We start from the raw sequence: 19,847 nt of genomic DNA, 5'->3' as shown, positions 1-19,847 counted from the left end.
TTGAATAGTATATCTCTAATGAAGGGATTTCTGCCATCTTTATAAATGTAGAAGTGTATGTATTTGTCTCTTTACTGTCAAGATGAAGTTTGAAAACTTGACAGCAGCTTTTAGGCCAAATGAATTATAGAAAGGAATTAGTTAAGAAAGCACTATACCCGCTTAAATGTTGCTTAAGGTAAATACTGGGGATTTCAAGAAATAAGAACTTAATGTGAAAACACTTCATAAAACACAGTATAGAAAAAAGCGCTCCGTGCACACACAAGCCCACCCCATCCTTTCAACATGCTCTGAGGGGAGTTAAAAGCCTTCACATTATTATTGTTTTGATCTTTGGAGAAATTGCTTAAATGGCCTCTACTCATAAATAAACTATTATTACTGTAATGATCTGTGTTCGCTTTGGAAAGATGGGGAAGCTGTTTCAGAAGGATGGAACAGATTGGAGTCCACTGAGTATGCAGTCCCAAACAGAACAGAATGAGTAGGAAAAGAACCAGTCCATGCAAAGGAACAATTTCTAATAAGATGTCTTTCCTGAATCAGAGGAAAATGTGCTTAATATTCAAACATTGTTTTATTCTGGCACAAATGAGTTTGTAAGCTTCCTAAACCTCTAAAAACATTACAGAAAATATTTTAATTCTAGCTTTCAGTTTGTTATAGAATTGCAGGCTAACCTTGATTATTTGAAACTCTCTATTGTCATATCAGTCATCCATTCATTACATTGAAGGTTCCCTCAATTTTCTGAACTTATTCATGGTTCCTGTGACATTCAAATAATTGCAGTTCTACTACATAAGAGAGAGGTATTTTATTAATATTTACAATTATTGTATTACCCAGGCCCCATATTCTCTGGTAAACTCTTTTACTTTGTGACAGCAGTGGGGCAGTGGCATTTTTGCAGTTACATATAAATGGACACATGATCCAAAATGAGTTTTGAATAAAAATCCATGTAAAAAGGAAAACAAAAATCTCATAATACTGCAACACTACCCTCAGGAGGGAAAATAGTATCTTATTTCTTTTCCTCCATTACCATTAAGTTAAGGTCTATATGGTCTCTGTTTTCCTCTCCTTGCTGAGAGACGTAACTACTTCTTTGCAGGATTTGATTTTTACTCCTTCCTGTCTCTGCTCCTGTTATTGGCATTCCATTCACTTTGCCTGAGCCTGGGCATGCTTATCTAGGGGAAACTATCAACAGGTCCTTTCACACCAGCAGGAAAGGAAGCAGAATGTTACTGTCCCAACTGTGATATCCCACATGTTAGTTATCGCTGAATGTTAGTTATCAATACTTATTTTGTCACACAACTACGCTGGAATCAGTGCTGTAAAACTTGTACTGCTTTGGTTCAGAGAGCGCAGTTGTTTTTAATTTATGCCATGAAACAGATGCATAGCTCCCTGTGTTAGCAATAATTTTATGCTTATTTTTTATTCTTCACCAGAAATAAAAATTGTTAGAACTGGAGATCTCATTTGCTGTCCATTTGATCACATTTGCTCTCTTTGTGTTTTAATTCATAGTTCCCACTGAAAATGTTGCAACAATTGCAGACTGTGCCAGTGTGATTGAGGGTGTAAGTCGAAGTCGCAATGCCTTATTGAATGGAGATACAAAGAATTATGACTGGGATTCCGGGTACACGTGTCATCAGCTCGGCAGTGGTGCTATTGTGGTACAGCTGGCACAGCCATTCATGATTGGATCAATACGGTAAGGGGATTCTTCTTCTCTAAAGAACTGGTAACAATGAGGCTTCAGCAGCCTTACAGATAAAATTGCTTTCTTGTAAATCGACTCTGAAACGTGCAGAATTTCCTGGTCAGTAATTGTATCATTGGAGATATTTTAGTATTTATCCATTTGTTTTTTTATTTTTGTTCCAATATAACATAGTATGTTTAATTTCTCAACATCTATCAAATTTTATGTCAAAATACAATAATACAATATCAGAACAAAAGTAAAACTTAACGTGATGTCAAATGACTGCCTTGTACATCTGTATGGATAGCACCAAAATACAAAAGTAAGATTTTAAAAAAGTTAAAAAAAAAAAAAAAGTCTACTGTATTAAAACAGAAAATTAGTTTCAACCTTAACTATGGAGCAGCTAGATGCTCTGTAATGCACGTTATTAGATAAAAATGAGACCAGGAACTGAAGAAAGGAGAGAGTCATCTTAAGCTATGTCCACTCTTAGGGTATGTCTTCACTGCAGAGTTAAGGTGGGTTCTGAGGCCCTAGGCTAGAGAACCTGAGCTCCAGTTCAAACCAGTATGTCCATATTGCTACTTTTAGCACGCTAGTTCAAGCCCCACTAGCATGACTCTGCCTACCCGGGCTAGGAGGCTCGCTATTACCTACAGAATAGACTTATTGCATTGAACTGATTGTTTTCACACTAAGGGATTGTCTACATGTGAAAGTTAATTTGGATTAAAATAGGGTGGGAGTTTAAAATTCAGGAATAACTATTGGACAACTCCATTATTTTAGAATAAGAGTACCTTGTTCCTGTTTCTTATTCCACTTTCAAAGTGGATTATGCTGAACTAGAACAAGGCTCTCTTATTCTGGAATAAGAGTGTATGCACATGGAGCTATCTCAGAATAGCTATTTGGAATAATTCAATATATAGACAAGCCCTATGAAAATCAGGTAATGTTCTTGTATGTTGTCAGGAACTGCAGTTGTATCTTATGTGACATGATGAAAAAGAAGAGAGGTTTCTGAATTTTCAGTGCTTGCAGATGAAGCTGGAAATCTGGCACCCTCAGAAGTTAGCAATAGCTGATCTACAAAGGCAGACATGTATTGCTAGAAACTAGATCTGTGCCCTCTTCCTATTAAGACAGGTACCTTGCTGATTAGCCAGTGAGATTCAAATGTCTTGCGACAATTGATTCTTTTTTTCTGTCTTTTTTAATTAAAACAAAATTTGAGACATTGATCAAACCTGAAGGAGAGTATCAGTACAGGCACAAGGAAAAGGTCTGAGACTTGAGGATTTTCCCTTGTGTCCTGTCCTGTCCTCTTATTCACATTATACACTAACTGTCTGTACATTTGCATTTTTTTTTTTTAGAAGTGAGATATTTTTGGATGAGTGCAGAATTGGTGAGCCACTTAGTTTAGTACTCCTGCACCTTATGAATTTCAAGAAATATGTATTGTCCTCCTGATAAATTTGTGTTTTATAGTTTCAACTTGTAAGAAAGTATTATGGCAGTTATAAAACTGAAGTTATCTGTGTAGGGGTTAGACACCCTGACAGATTCGTAACCATAACATTAGCAATTACGATAATACTGCTATAGAAATTACACTGAATTTGAGTCCAGAGATGCTGCTGGTGAACATTCAATGAGCAATGATATTAAAGTCAGTGCCTTTGTGCAGTGAACAGTTCACACTCTTCAGTCTGGGCTTTTATATCCTCAACCAACTATCACAGCTTACACAGAAAAAGGGAAAATACAGTACTCAGAATGTCTTAGAAGTTGGTGATTGAGAAGTAATTACCTCATTTTCATACCAATTTAAAAACATTAAAATTTAAGAATAAAAAATCTGCAGAAGCCTGACAATATAAAATATATGGAGACTAATCACTAATTTATATAATTTCTCAGTTTATCGTTCCTTTGCCTATCATCTTTCAGTTGTCTAATCATTATATCCTTTTCAGTATTTTCAGTTTAGTGCAAGAAATTGACTAAATTAAGCTCTGTGCCACCTTCTATTGTCTTCCAGCAGAACCAATTTTAATAATTCTCATTATTAAACAGTTTTAGAGGAATGGTAGCTTTTGGGACCAGAAAGTGATGGTTTTATAATTGGTTTGTGTAATAGTGTAAATTAAAATATAAACTATATTATTCCATATTACAAAATTAATAGTCAGTTGTAATGAGAGTGAACTATGAAAACATGGGGTCAGTTTCTCAACTCAGACTCTGCCAGCTTTTTGGTGCTGCAACAGAATAAACCAGATGGAAAGCTACTCTAAAGGGGCATCCAAGGATTCCTCTGAGAGAGGTGAATCCTCGAGTAGTGTAGAGTTAGAGGTAGTGCTACATCACCTATATCCCCTCCAATCTCCCCACCCCCTTTAAAAGACAAAAGAAACCACACTGCCTCCTCATAGACCAAACTAAAACCAGATACATATGGGTTTAGTTTATGAAATTGCATTGGCTATTGCAGGAAAATTCACCAGCCCTTACAGCAGCCTCCAATGAAATGTCCATTCAGTCACCTTGGACAGCAGCATTTATTTCATAGTTCATAAACCTCTTAACTTCTTGATGCATGTCCAGCATTTAACCTAACATCAGACTTTTTAAACAAGTGTGAAAAAAATTACTCTCTCCCAAAGTAGTGCAAGGCAACCACACACAAATGTTCAGTCTCAAATGCTGAAGAAGCAAAACACTGCCTTGGTCACTAGTGAAGGTGTCTTGTCCCTGAATACTATGACTATAAACATAGACTGTAGAGGTCCTTCTTTTGTCACCATTTTACTACATCTGCATTACACTATTGCAGTCCGTTCTCATATTGTTTAGCTGCTATTGCTGTCTAGTAGCTTCCCATAGTGTGAATCCTGAAAGGTCAAAGGTGCTGCTATTATCAGGAGTCCCAGAATGAGGAACCAGAATTGAGTTAAGCTGAATTTAGTACAAAAATTCAGTCAGTTATGTTTCCCCTTCATTTAAACTTGCATTTTTTTTTAGCAAGATGGAGGATCCTCCACAATCTTTGTCTATTTTTCTTTAGTTACCTCCCTCAAGGCACTTTGAGTGATCCCATTTTTCCAGCTGGGAGAGGAAGATCCTTCCAAAGTCCAGCAGCACTTCTCTTAGTTAGGCTATAGAGAGTCAATATAGAGTGAATTGCTCCTTGCTTGAGAAGCTGAGTTTGTTATTAGACCAATGGGCTGGGCCCTAAACTGTTGATTAGGAATGAAAACATGTTTTGAGTTTCATAATCATTACTATGTTCAGATTGCATGGTAACTCCTAAGAGATCAAGAACAGCGATTCTTTAAAAAGAGTAGTAGATGCTTGTAGTTTACAGAAACTGGAAGGAACTCCATTAAAGTCATATTTCAGGGTTAGAAAGTATTACCATAGCAACTAAATTGTCTCTCTATGAAAACAGAAGGGCTGATGAAACTCATATGCATTGGAAATGCAGAAGGTTAAACCTTTAGGAACCTGTTTTGTACTTGTAATTTATTGTAGATTTAATTTATTTGTCTCCTTCAAATGATTGTTTATAAACTGAGAAGCACTTGACTCCCAGATATAAATATTTAGCAAGAAATTCTAATGAATATTACAAGCGTAGAAATATTTTCATAGTAATCAGCCATTGCAACAAAAGACCTGTAAACATTTTGAATTTTTTTTTAAAGAAGAAAATGAGTTTATTTGTATCTTTTAGATTTTGGATAGGAAATACAAAATTATCATTTATTAAGTTTATCTAATAAAAAGTTAAGGCTCACACATGTGGCAGATAATAATATACTTGAAGCAGATAGCTGATGCAGAACATAAAACATCCCTTTAGCCAGTTTCTGATACACTGTTTTCTACTTGGACTGAAAATATCTTTTACACTTTCCCTTTGATTGGTCCTTATCAATAACAAAAAAAAAGTTATCCCATGGGGAGCAGAAATGTAGTAAATTGTATATTTAACATGGCAAACACAATACAAGTGCCTTCCTATTTAGCTGCTAAAATTGTTTTTAGTAATGAAAGTGCTGCAGCATCAAAATCAGCTGAGTAGTTGTAACTCTCTTCTAGCAATCCTTGAATTGGAGGTTTTAATGATATTATAGTTCCATATTTGACTGATAACCCTATAGATTTTTTTTCTACAGGTTTCCCAAAGGAGAAGATGAGGCAATCCACAAATACATAATTTGTAATAGTGTATATGGTATTCGCCTGCATCTTTATTTCTTTCTCATGTTAAAATAAATAGGCTTATTTTATACCTCTGTAAACATATATTAACTACTTGTCCCTCTTTAATAATAGTAATAGGCATATATATGGTGCTTTTCGTCTTCAAAGTACCTTCTAACATTAAAGGTTTTGTATTAATTTGTTAATGTTTTCTCTATATTTCATCATCCCAAACACCTATTATATTTCCAATTATCCCATGAAATTTTTGCTAATTATCACTTTCTTCCCTTACTGCTAATCTTTGACGCTTTCCTGATCCTGCAGTGAAGTCATAACTCCAAATACATGATGATATAAGCACAAAACAAGTGTGCAGGATTATGTATGGCTCCTCTGCAGGATCCAGCAAAGGGACCTGGCTGGCTGCAGGAAAACCTATTCAAACACAAATAAATGCATTAACAGAAAGGGAGATTATAGAAACTGTAGGTAATTTAAGTGTCTTTCCATAAAAATATTCTGTTTATTAAAGCTTGCCCATTAAATCTTTCTTTAAAAGTGTTGTTACCTTGTGCTTGAATATTTTCTGACCCACAGCTGATTTTCTAGAAAACTGCACATACTGTATGGACATATTATAGTCTGGTATCTGTGTGTCATGAACTGCCTTTAATGTATTCAAGAAGGGGATATGTTCTTATAAGGTGCATAATTATTAAGTATTTTCTCTGCTCCCTGTGAATACACAGTTATTTACTATACTTAGAACATACTGTCCAGGGAACAAAAATCCTTCCCCAGAAAGCTGACAGATTAACAGTATAGACCCATAGAATTATGGGGCTACTCAGGATCTTGAGAGGTTACCTAATCCAGCCACCCGGCACTGAGGTAGAACCAAGTATATCTAGAACATCGCTGACAGTTTTGTCTAGCCAGTTCCTAAACCCCCTCCCCCTTGGAAATCTAGTCCAGGGCTTAACTATCTTTATAGTAGGAAAACTTTTTCTAATATCTAACCTAAATCTCGCTTGTTGCAGATTAAGCCCATTACTTATCCTACCCTTGGTGGACACAGAGAGCAATTAATCACTTTTCCCTTTATAATAGCACTTAACATATTTGAAGACTGTTATCTGGTCTCCCACCAGTCATCTCCTCTCAAGACTAAACATGCGCAGTTTTTTAATCTGAGCAGCAGCAATGTAAAATATTGACATAAATGCAGTACAAATAATCACAGGGGTAGCATATGACACTTTTAGCTGTTTTGAAAAAAAGTATTGTTGCCTCTTCTGGCCTGAATGGTACCCAATATTTGGGGCCTTGCACGTTTGTTCCATTAGGGGGAGAAATTGATAATACAAGTCAGTTATTTCTTTGGTGGAATCCTGTTTATTTACTAAGAATGTACCCAAATCTTGTTTTCCTGAACACAGTAGAAACAAACAGCATGCAGCCTCCCTTCTCAGAAATTCCAAAGCTTGACTTTCCAGCAAGTTCCATGCCCAAGGAGATTTTTGTCTCTGCTCCCTCTCAAGGCTCACAACTGCTTCTTTCACTGTGTGCTGGTATTTTTTCTCCTGTCATTTTACTTCTCTCACACACATCTTGCCAAATAATCCCCTAGCCTCTACAACTGAAATCAGGAAACCCTTTAGTAGGTTTAGTTTCTGATCAGACCACAACATAGGACCCATTGCCTTGAGTGGCAGCTTCTACTGTTTCCAGCTATGTCACTACATAAATGGGCTTAATTGCTCTTTTTATGGATCCTGACAGAAGGGTGCTTAGCATATCTTATCAGCTTTAACCAGGTCTGTGATTGTCTGTAGATCAAAAACCTGTTTGGTGGCAGCCATTAACACCTTCCAGCATAACTATATTTACAATATATATTTCTTGAGCTAGAGGACAAGATATAGCAGCCCAATGCCATTTGCTGAGGTCATGTCTACACTTGCAGATGTAGAGCGCTTTGAGTTAAACCAGCCTTCGTAGAGCTCAGTAGGGAAGCGCTCCAATCTGTCCACAATGACAGCTTCAAGCGCACTGGCATGGCCACATTTGCGGTCTTGCAGCGGCATTGGGAGCGGTGCATTATGGGCAGCTATTCCAGCATGCAAATGACTGCAGTGCGCTTTTCAAATGTAAGAGGGGGGTGGAGTGTGACAAGGAATGTGTTGTGTGTATGTAGGGGGAGAGAGAGTGGGTTTTTGGGGGGCTGAGAGCATATCAGCATGCCGTCTTGTAAGTTCAGACAGCAGCAGACTCCCCCCCATCCCGCTCCCTCTCTCACTCACAGCATTCCACACTAATGGTTGCTTTCTCTTGGAGCAGATAAGCAGCTGGCTGTCAGAAATGAAGCTTTCAAAGGGTCTATCCGTATCCATGCTGCGATTCAAAACAAAGACAAGAGTGGCCACTTGACTTAAGGGTATTATAGGACGTTTCCGGAGGCTAATGAGAATGCAGTAATGCAACACCCCATTCACATTGGCGTTGCGGCGCTCCAACAGGGGCGCAGCAAACATTATTTGACTCACCGAGGTGGAGTACCAGCAGCGCTGTAGCTGCGAAGTCAGAGTGCTCTGCGTGACTTGCTAGTGTGGATGGGTAGTGAGCTAGTGCGCCCTTTATTGTGCTGTAACTGGCTAGTGTAGGCAAGCCTAAGACACCCAGTAGTGAATGTTGCATGTACCTGTATGAGAATATTAGGGATACTGAATGTGGTAGGCAACATGGTTACTCTATGCCCAAGGCTAGGAAAGGGGACACTTGGATTCTAGGCAAGGCTTTGACCAGGCTGCAGGTGCGGTGTTCTCCGTTTCCAGCAGGCGTGGGGCCTGCCTAGTGCCTAGCAGGGGAGAGAAGCTGCGGCCCCGCATCTCCCAGGGACAGAGAACTCCAGGGCTGCAGGCTGCAGATGCCAGTGTTCTTGGTCCCTAGGAGGCGCGGGGCCGCGGCTTAAGCCGGAGAGAAGCCACGGCCCCACGCCTGCTGGGGACAGAGAACTCTGGGGCTGCAGGCTGCGGGCGCCGGTGTTCTCTGTCCTTGTGGCTTCTCTCCGGCTTCTCTCTGCGCTGCCCAGAACTGCTGCCAAAAATAAACAAAAAACCAGCTTTGACTCTACTGTCCCAAGAATGGACAGCATGCTGCCCCGTAGCATGTGCTGCCCCAGGCACGTGCTTCCTCCACTGGTGCCTGGAGTCGGCCCTGTATGTGAGTATTCTTCCGCTGCACTGATACTGCTGTTTTCTTGTGTTTTGCGATTTATTATTTTTTTTAACATCTTGCTCTAAAATGAGTGATTAAATAAAAGACAGCATATGTATTACTTCAACGCAGAATGGGAAGAATCCTATTGTTTTATTGAAAATAAAGGGAAATGTGTTTGCTTATTGTGCGGGGGTGCTGTTGCAGTGCTGAAAAAACATAATGTCGAACGTCGTTTCCAAACTAATCACGGCTCTTTTGACATTAGCCATCCACTTAACTCTGAGTTGAGAAAGGTTTGATTTGAGTTGATTAATTTTCTTCTATCTGCCCAGCAATCTGTTTTCACTAGACAAGTGGTAAAGTCTAAATGTGCTACTATTGCTTCCTTTAAAACTGCTCATCTGCTCGCAAAGAAGAAAAAACCCTTTCAAGATGGTGAATTGTTGAAGGAAGCATTTTTGACTGGTGCTGATTGCCTGTTTCAAGGATTTCCTAACAAGGGTGAGATTTTGTTGGCAGTTATCGGACAACACAGTTACGAGGAGGATACATGCAATTTCAAGCGACATGCAAACTCAGTTAAAGGATGACTTGGAAATATATGACTGGTTTTCACTGCAATTCAATGAGCCAACAGATATATCGGATACAGCGCAGCTGGCAGTTATGGTGAGGATGGTATTTAATGACTTTACCATAAAAGAAGAGTTACGAAAAGTATTGCCTATGAAAGGGCGAACAAAGGGTGAGGACATCTATAATTTATTCAAATCATATGCACATCAATTAGTATGCCACTACACAAGCTGTCTGCGATCACCACTGATGGCGCACCAGCAATGATGAGCAGCGCCAATGGATTCATTGCACTCTATAAGAAGAGTGAATCCTTTCCAAACTTCATGTCTTATCATTGCATTATTCACCAACTTTGTGCTTCAAAGTTCTTTCTTTTCAATATGTCATGAATGTCGTTATTAAAATAATTAACTCTTTTCGAGCAAAACCTTTGCAACACCGACTTTTTAAGGCCCTGTTGGAAGATGTTGATGATAAAATAATCTGATCTTATCTTGCACACAGAAGTACAATGGCTGAGCAAAGGTAAAGTCCTTGCATGTTTTTTAAGCCTAATTGAAGAGATCAAAGATTTCTGAAGTCCACAAATCAGAACTTCAAGCAACTAGAAGACTCCAGCTGGTTAATGGACTTGGCTTTTCTTGCCGACATCACTGACAAACTGAATATTTTAAATCTTGAGCTCCAGGGAAAAGACAAATGTGTGGCTCAAATGATAGGTTCTGTAAAATCATTCAAAGCAAAACTGATCTTGTGGATGTCACATATGAAGACGAAGTCTCTTGTACATTTCCCAAGTGTGAAGAAAATGATATGTGATAGTGATTTTAACCCATCACCATTTGTTATCCACAGTCAAACACTTCTGGAATAATTTGAAAAGAGATTTGAACAGTTCACCATCATTGAGCCTGTAGTTGCCTTTCTTGTGAATCCTTTTACTTGCCAAATAGAGGTAACTTGAGGGAGGGATAGCTCAGTGGTTTGAGCATTGGCTTGCTAAACCCAGCATTGTGAGTTCAATCCTTGAGGGGGCCACTTAGGGATCTGGGGCAAAAATCAGTACTTGATCCTGCAAGTGAAGGCAGGGGGCTAGACTTGACGACCTTTCAAGGTCCCTTCCAGTTCTAGGAGACTGGTATATCTCCAATTATTATAAATGGCTACATCAATTGCAAGTCTCATTCAAGTAAGAAGAGAAGACGTGGAATTGGAGATTTTGGACCTTCAAAATGATATTGTTCTAAAATCCTGCACAACAGATGAAAACTTTTAGAATCTGGTAGACCAAAAAAAGTTTCCTGCCTTAAAAAAATGCATGATACAAAATAAAATCTTATTTCGGTTCCACTTATCTGTGCGAAGTTCTGTTTTCAACAATGAACATAATAAAATCAAAATACAGATCTCGGTTTACAGATGCGCATCTGGCAATGCTTACGAACGGGAATATCATCCTACTCTCCCACCTATGAAAAATTGGGTGAAGAAATGCAGTGCCAAAAATCACACTGACTTTATTAGAAAAACCACAGGAATGAATGAGACCTGTTTTCCATTAAGAGCTGATGAGTGTGTATGATTAACTTGTGTTTAACTTTTTTTCATATTTGTTTGTTTACTGAAATCCAGATACGAGTAACAAATCAAAGAATATTTTTTATTATTTATTAACTATAACTGGCTATCTATGTTAAAGTAAGAATAATAAATATATTTGGACCAGCAGTTCAACAAAGTTTTACTTTTTTAAAATAAATAAGATGAAAACTGTTTATGATATTTATTTTGTAAAAACTCTTTAATTTTTTTGTACAAGTAGATAAAAAAGAGCAAATTCACATGGTAAGGTGAAAGAATAATTGCCAAATAATTTAATTAATGCCTTTTACATGTAAAATTACCTTTTTTATCTTATGGATTCATATATTATATAATATTAAATATGATGTTTTTCATATTATTTAATGTACAAATACAAAATAAGCCTTGAAAAATTGTTGGCACCCGCCACACTCTTCTGAAAACATGAATGTGCTACTGGCCACAAAAAGGTTGGGGACCACTGATTTAAATAAACACTACTGGGTTAAGTGAATAATAGGGGAAGCCTTGGGCTTCTAGGAATGTTGATATAAGAGAAACAAATGTTTAATGCCCCTGATATTGCAGGGAATGAGCTGGAAGGACCTTCAATTCACTCAGCATTTCTCTCTCAGCCCACAGGGCAGGATTTACTAACGAAAGCTAATGTAACATTTTATTCTAATATGGGAAGCCCCAGTAGCATCAGCAGCTTTGCCCATGACTGATGTATTCCTGTGGTGTATGCAACTCTGCCTTCTGTAGTTAGACATTCTCCCTTCAGTCATCCCATATTCATCACAGCAAAGCACAGCTTCTCTACAGAAGTTTACCCTAGTAGCTTGCCTGGCATACGTTTGAAAGATTAGTACCTGTGGCATGAAAAGTGGCCCTTGTGCCCAGGGAGTACTGGTGAATATTCATGCAAGTGTCTGGCAGGCTTTTGCTTTTTTTCTCTGAAAAGGCAGCTCTTGCAGAATAAATTCCAAACAGGGTGTATATTTCTTCTCTCTTTGTTCTTCAAAAAAAAAAAAAAATTGTGGCAGGAAAGGCCGAACTCTTATTTTGCATCTTTCACAAATCCCAAAGGAGGAAGTGTCTATTTTTATCATTCATATTAAGTCTCTTTGGGAGTGCCTTAAATTAATACACTGTTTGTTAATGATAACCCAAAGCCAGATCCTCTTTCGAGCAGTTTAACCTGGGCCAAGTACTGCTGAGATAAGAGCAACTCATCTACTCACAAAAAAGAGATCTGTCCACTTAGTCTTTTGCTCTGAATTCACACCACTTGCATTTTAATTAGAGGATTTAGCAGTTAGAATAATTATAATTGCCAGAGTGCTACTGGAAATATTTGAATTTTAAACTCCTGACTATAGCTTTGAAGACCAGGCACAAGGAAACTGCATTGAGTCCCCAGTAATGAAAGAATTCCATTGAAAAACATAATTAGCCAATTTCTTTTACAGCTGTTTTAAAAGAAAACAATTCACATATGTTTTTGCATTTTTCCCCTCTTTATAATCCTTCAGAAGATTTAGCCTATGATTAGAAATTGTTAAATAGATTCAGCAGCAAAGAATCCTGTGGCACCTTATAGACTAACAGACGTTTTGGAGCATGAGCTTTCGTGGGTGAATACCCACTTCGTCAGATGCGTGTAGTGGAAATTTCTAGGGACAGGTATATATATGCAGGCAAGCTAGAGATAATGAGGTAGTTCAATCAGGGACGATGAGGCCCTGTTCTAGCAGTTGAGGTGTGAAAACCAAGGGAGGAGAAACTGGTTTTGTAGTTGGCAAGCACTTCACAGTCTTTGTTTAATCCTGAGCTGATGGTGTCAAATTTGCAGATGAACTGAAGCTCAGCAGTTTCTCTTTGAAGTCTGGTCCTGAAGCTTTTTTGCTGCAGGATGGCCACCTTAAGGTCTGCTATAGTGTGGCCAGGGAGGTTGAAGTGTTCTCCTACAGGTTTTTGTATATTGCCATTCCTAATATCTGATTTGTGTCCATTTATCCTTTTCCGTGGCAACTGTCCAGTTTGGCCGATGTACATAGCAGAGGGGCATTACTGGCATATGATGGCGTATATTGCATTGGTGAACATGCAGGTGAATGAACCGGTGATGGTGTGGCTGATCTGGTTAGGTCCTGTGATGGTGTCGCTGGTGTAGATATGTGGGCAGAGTTGGCATCAAGGTTTGTTGCATGGATTGGTTCCTGAGCTAGAGTTCCTATGGTGCGGTGTGAAGTTACTGGTGAGAATATGTTTCAGGTTGGCAGGTTGCCAGTGGGCGAGGACTGGCCTTCCACCCAAGGCCTGTGAAAGTGTGGGGTCATTGTCCAGGATGGGTTGTAGATCCCTGATGATGCATTGGAGAGGTTTTAGTTCAGATATTAGGAATGGCAATATACAAAAACCTGTAGGAGAACACTTCAACCTCCCTGGCCACACTATAGCAGACCTTAAGGTGGCCATCCTGCAGCAAAAAAACTTCAGGACCAGACTTCAAAGAGAAACTGCTGAGCTTCAGTTCATCTGCAAATTTGACACCATCAGCTCAGGATTAAACAAGACTGTGAATGGCTTGCCAACTACAAAACCAGTTTCCCCTCCCTTGGTTTTCACACCTCAACTGCTAGAACAGGGCCTCATCCTCCCTGATTGAACTACCTCATTATCTCTAGCTTGCCTGCATATATATACCTGCCCCTGGAAATTTCCACTACATGCATCTGACGAAGTGGGTATTCACCCATGAAAGCTCATGCTCCAAAACGTCTGTTAGTCTATAAGGTGCCACAGGATTCTTTGCTGCTTTTTCAGATCCAGACTAACACGGCTACCCCTCTGATACTAAATAGATTCAGTATCTGTTGTTTATAAGTACTCATCCCATCTAGGATTCTACCCTTACATTGTCAGACTTTTAACAAGGAAGTCTGCTGCGGTCTATCTTGCCTTGAGGAGGCAAACGACCTTAACAGCTGTAGAAAAGCAGGATGAGTGAGGATCTGAGGAAGCAGAATTTCTGATAGCTGAATCTTTCTTCTGACCAAATCCTGAAAATATGCCTCTGGGAATTTGACAGAATCAGCTCTGAATTTTTAATTTGCAGATAGACAGCACTAGTGAGAGCTAAGAGGCTTCTTTTGGAAACCTTTTATTTTAACTTCTTAAATTATTATTTATTAATAATACTAGCTGCCTGAGATTGAGTTGAGAGATTCTGAAGTCTCTTTTTAAAATCTGTTTGTCCAGCCTACCTGAGCCCAAATTTTCTGAGATTCAGAAATAAGAAATATAATGTTAAACCTAAAGTTTGGCCAAGTTCTGATTTGTACAGGACCATGGAAGCACAAGGCCTTAGCACTATTATTGGGTAAGGGATTGGACCCATATATTCCTAGGAAATTAATTCCTACAGCAAGTCAGGTTCAGCCATGGACAGCATTTTCCCATAAGGAAAAGGGCCCCACGTTCAGCTTCCAGATAGGTCATTTTCACCTCTCTAACAGCAGCGTTGTTTAACTCTGAAGAGAGGAATAATTTTTGAACAATAATATTTGTCACAGCAGACGGTAGCAGCTGAAAGCAAGAAGATTGCCCTCACTAGGAGAGAGAAGTGAAATTACATGAGACTTAAGCATTCTGGTAAGAGATCCTTAAAGACACACAAGCTTGATAGTTTGCTACTGGAGAAGTGTTTAAATGTGACCAAGTTTATTTTCTTTTAAAATATAACTGGCTCAACTTGGATGTTTCTTGATATTTTCAGTGACAGACAACAATCCTTACCCACTATAATTTGAAAAGGGTTTGCTGTGCATAGTTGAGGAAAGAACCCTGACTAGCCCCTTTTGTTAACTGTGCTAACTAGATTCCATAGTTTTCTTTTTACTTGTGTGTATAGCTCTACTTATAGTGATTTAGATGGTTAATGTAGTTCTAGCTATTTTGATTGGTTAGTTGTGCTCTAATTATTGTGGTAGGAACAGGTCCCATTGGATTCCATAGCAAACAGCAGGTGCAATCAAAATATACCAAGTGTTCATTACAGTTAGGGCTTGTCTGCACTTACACCAGTGCAGCTGCGACACTGTAGTGCTTAGTGAACACACTATCTGTGCCAACAGGAGAGCTTCCCCCTCACCTCAGCTCCCAGAAAGGCAGTAGCTGTGTTAACAGGAGAAGTGGTCCTGTCAACATAGCACTGTCTACACCAGGGATTAGGTCAGTATAACTGTGTTGCTCAGGGGTATGGATTTTCCACATAGTTATATCGACATAGGTTCCTAGTGTGCACCAAGCCTTAGTGTTAGCAACATTTGCTGACAAGAATCTGCTGGCCAAATTATCACAAAGGCTGAAATATTTACACGATTGTATTGAACAAATTTAGGCATGTTGTATAAACAATACAGAGCAGGCATTTTCTATAAGCTTTTAAAGGGCACCCAGTTCAGTGAATAAGCAAACGACTTCAAGCTTTGTAACAGTTAATCTTATAGAAAATAATCCCTAAGGAAATGAATGGAAGATTTTAAAAAAAACAAACATTCAGCACAACGTAGTTTACCATAACATGCATAATGCAGACTTTCCAATTAGAATGTTACAACTTAAAAACAGGCTGATGAGAGAACAATTATTTTGAAGAAGGAGAAGTGCAGTTTGTTGAGTTTGTCTACAGTCACTCCTAATTCAAACAGCAAAGATAAGAGTTTTGAAAACATATTTGCTATTGAGTTTGTATCAAAATAACAGCAAAAAAAGCAATTAGTTGTAAACCGAACCCCTGCTAATCAATGGTATGTAGCCAGCCCAGGCATTTATGTAAGATATAAACAAAATCACATCTAATAATCAATTTTTAAAAAATGCTTCACTGCTTCTAAAGAAAAATATGGAATGAGATGCCTTCCAACCACCCACAAGCCTCTGGCCTGATCTACACTTAAAATTTAGGTTGACATAGTTACAGTATTTGGAGTGTGAAAAAATAGCACAGTTCGAGGGCCAGAGCTGTGCCAATCTAACCCCCAGTGCAGATGCAGGTAAGTCAATAAAAGAATGCTTTCATCAACCTCAGTACCTTTGTTTGGGGAGGTGGTGTTCCTACTGCAATGGAAAAACCCTTTCGATCACTGTAGCCTGGATCCACACTACAGGATTATGTTGACATTGCTACAGCACCATAGCTATGGTATTCTAATTCCTGTAGCATAGACTCAGTCTCAGAACTGGGAAAATTTTGTCTGGACTATCTGGGGAGAGAAAATCCTTGGCCCTTCAAGGATTGCACACACACCCTCTGCTCCTTGGCTTGCAGAGGGAAGGAGGCGGAGCTCGGTGGCTCATTGGTTGGACAAGGGTTCAGTATAAGTCCGGGGTCGGCAGCCTTTCAGGACTGATGTGCTGAGTCTTCGTTTATTCACTCTAATATAAGGTTTTGCGTGCCAGTAATACATTTAAAAATTTTTAGAAGGTCTCTTTCTATAAATCTGTAATATATAACTAAACTATTGTTGTATGTAAAGTAAATAAGGTTTATAAAATGTTTAAGAAGCTTCATTTAAAATTAAATTAAAATGCAGAGCCCCCCAGACCGGCGGCCAGGACGCAGGCAGTGTGAGTGCCACTGAAAATCTGCTCGCATGCTGCCTTGTGCCATAGGTTGTTACCCCTGGTATAAGCCTACTGACTCTCATGCACCCACAGGGAAAGTCTATAAACCTTTCATCCTATCTGAGGGTACCATTCTGCAGTGGTGGCGGGGGGGCTCCTGCTCCATGCACCTCTTTCCTCCGCCCCTCCACCCCCCCAGCATTATGGTAGGACTGTGCTTGTGGACCTTGTTGTGGACATCATACTAGTTGCCTTTTTAGTGCTGGGAAAGAATTTATCTCACTGCCAGATTGGATTGAGATGGGTGTGGTTTCATCTTCCTGTCAGCAGCCCAGGAACTCAGTGAGTAGGTTAGATTGTAAAATTCATTTTTTTTAAAGGTGCCCAGTGCGGGTAATTGTTGAGCAGGGGTTCAGTTACCTAATAAACCAGAACTAGAAGAGAAATAGTGGAAACCATATCTCATTAAGAAGGTGGGAAATGGGGATGGGTCTTCTAATGTTTGGTACAGTGAGGAGATGACCCTTTCTTTCCCACTCCTTTAAACCTCACATTGGGAGGAAGGGAAGTGGAGTCCCAGAAATTATGCCGAGACAGGTTAACGGAAGCTGACAACAGCCCTACAGCAGATGGAACAGAGGAGTAGGGGCTGAAAGCCACCTCCCTCCAGGTGTCCCCGGTTTTAAATGAAAGGATGACCTGCACTGGACAAGCTTTTGCCGGATAGGTTCCAGATATGTCTCACTTGATAGAGTTGGAGCTTAGTTAAACCATATTCCTGGTGCCTTGTTTTCCTGCAGTGTCCAGGACACCCAAGATAAGGCGAAGGGAGCTCCTTAACAATGTATTTAATGTGTTTCCTGAAGGACAGTACGCTCATTAGGTAGCATGAGTAGAAGAAGGGATCCTTCTTAAGAGCTGAGCTGACCTGTCCTGAATAGGCCAGTTTTACTTTTTCTTTTTTTGTCAATTTGATCCAAGGCTCCTCATTTTATGAAGCATAGAGATGAGGAATTCCCATTTCATATGCAGGCCTTGAGTTCTCTGTTAGTGAGTAATCCTTGCGTGTTTGCCACAATAAGAGAATATGTGCAAGAGGACAGTATTCCACACCATCAGTGTCTGCTTTATTTTTCTTCTGGCCCTTGAGCTGTGCTTTCTTTACACAGCCACATTATCCAAACAGATCTTCAAGCCAGTGATACACTGGCAGTTTCACTTGGCAATTGAAATAGAGTATATATAGATTTGTAAATAAATTAAAAATAAACTGGATAAATGTTGTAGAATGACTATAGGGAATATATTACAGATTTTTGTTGGCTTTAACATAAAGTAGTGTGAATAGTTGGGACTTGGAGGAACACCCGAAATAATGTTTGAAAGAAAAAGGTTATCAACAGGGAACACTAAGCATTAGAGACACATTGTAGAACAAACAATTTAGCTAAATAAGGATTAAAGAGAAGATAGAAAAGACTGAAAAAAAAATGAGCAGCTTGGTTTAGTGGTAATTTTACTGATCACTTCTCTATTCTATTTCTCCCTGTCCAGATTACTTCTCTGGGACTGTGATGATCGGAGCTATAGTTACTACATTGAGGTTTCCACTAATCAGCAGCAATGGACCATGGTGGTTGATCGAACAAAAGTTTCCTGCAAGTGAGTTTAATTTTTTCCACTTTTTTGCCCAAGTGAGAAACTAAACAAACTAATCTCCCATTGATCTGTGTGAGATGTACATGGTTACCTCTCACTAACACTGGTTGGAATTATGCCATTATAACTTGCAAATAACTGAGACTAGACCCCTATAAATGTGATTTTGGGGAGTGGAGACTTCAAGTGTAGCTCGAGAGCCATCCTTTCAAACCAAAACCAACTTTTGAGGATGCTGCCGATCAAGCCAGTTCTACATTTTTCCAGACTGGTTTTCCAGTGTAATATTTATTAACAAACAAAAACAATGTTTAGTTACAGTTAAGGTTGCAGTAGGACACACCCTATCTACCCAAAACCTGACAAGCATGGTGTCACAACCTGGCCCAGGCTACCTTTCTGGATGGACACCAGTCTGTTGTAATGGGTCCCAAATTCCAGGCCCTTATGTTTCTAAGAGCCCTTCATCAGGGTAGTGACTGATCACTGTACTAGCTCTAGGTCCCTCCAGCACACTCCCACATGCAGACCCTGTGTCTGACAATACTCCCAAGCTCCCACTTCGTTAGATGCTTTCCCCACAGTCCTTCAGGCTGTGGGAGCTCTGATTTCTCAGTTAGCTCTTCAGGTCCAGGAAAGCAAGGAACAAAGGCCTAGCAAAAGAATTTCTTAACCACTGGCTTCTTAATAAAGTACATGCTTGAAAGTTACAGATCTATGAAAAACAACAAAATCCTGAGCACACTCCCCTAGCCTGACCTTACATCCTCCTATGAGTCTGAGGCTTGGTCTGCATCCTTAGGCTTGGCAGCTCTTTCTGCTCTCCTTGGCTCAGTGGTCTTGCCTGTCATGGTGGTCTGGCCTCTGGCTTAGAAAAACACCTTTTTAAAACAGCCTGTATCCTCTGTTTACCCATGTGCTTCTTCCTAGGAAAATTTCAGGCTCCATGTCCCCCATCAGCTTCTGGGCTGAGAGTCATTCAGATTCAAGGGTCCTACTGATAGAAAACCCAGTAGGGAATAGTCATTCAATGTTGTTGGCCCTTGATTGTTCTGTCATAGCTTCTCAGACATAGGTCTCAAACCCCTGTGTGATAGGTCGCTTGGAGGGCCAGACAGCCTAGCAGATGATGCCACTGGCCCTCCAGCCCCTTGCATCTCTTTCAGGATAGTAGAGGTGCCTGGTTCCTGACCTTAAGGTGGACCCTCCTGGTTTCCACCCACAT

At 39.5% G+C, this 19,847-nt stretch overlaps 1 protein-coding gene across 6 annotated transcripts in view; it reads left to right on the top strand.

Annotated features, from left to right (window-relative positions):
* The window catches only part of BTBD9 (BTB domain containing 9), a 458,382-nt gene that overhangs the window by 220,228 nt on the left and 218,307 nt on the right, over positions 1-19,847 (top strand). For 5 of the 6 annotated variants that reach the window (XM_030557270.1, XM_030557266.1, XM_030557267.1 and 2 more), the window contains 2 exons: positions 1,546-1,735; positions 18,518-18,625. In XM_030557270.1, the coding sequence (XP_030413130.1) occupies positions 1,546-1,735; positions 18,518-18,625 (298 nt within the window). Of the gene's footprint in view, positions 1-1,545; positions 1,736-5,919; positions 6,148-18,517; positions 18,626-19,847 lie in introns of those variants that run through there. The other variant, XM_030557272.1, reaches the window with a different exon arrangement.

This window comes from Gopherus evgoodei, chromosome 3 (assembly GCF_007399415.2).
Source record: "Gopherus evgoodei ecotype Sinaloan lineage chromosome 3, rGopEvg1_v1.p, whole genome shotgun sequence".
Classification (NCBI taxonomy): domain Eukaryota; kingdom Metazoa; phylum Chordata; order Testudines; family Testudinidae; genus Gopherus; species Gopherus evgoodei.
The sequence above is the reverse complement of the archived record's forward strand: the minus strand, read 5'-3'. Positions and strand labels throughout refer to the sequence as shown.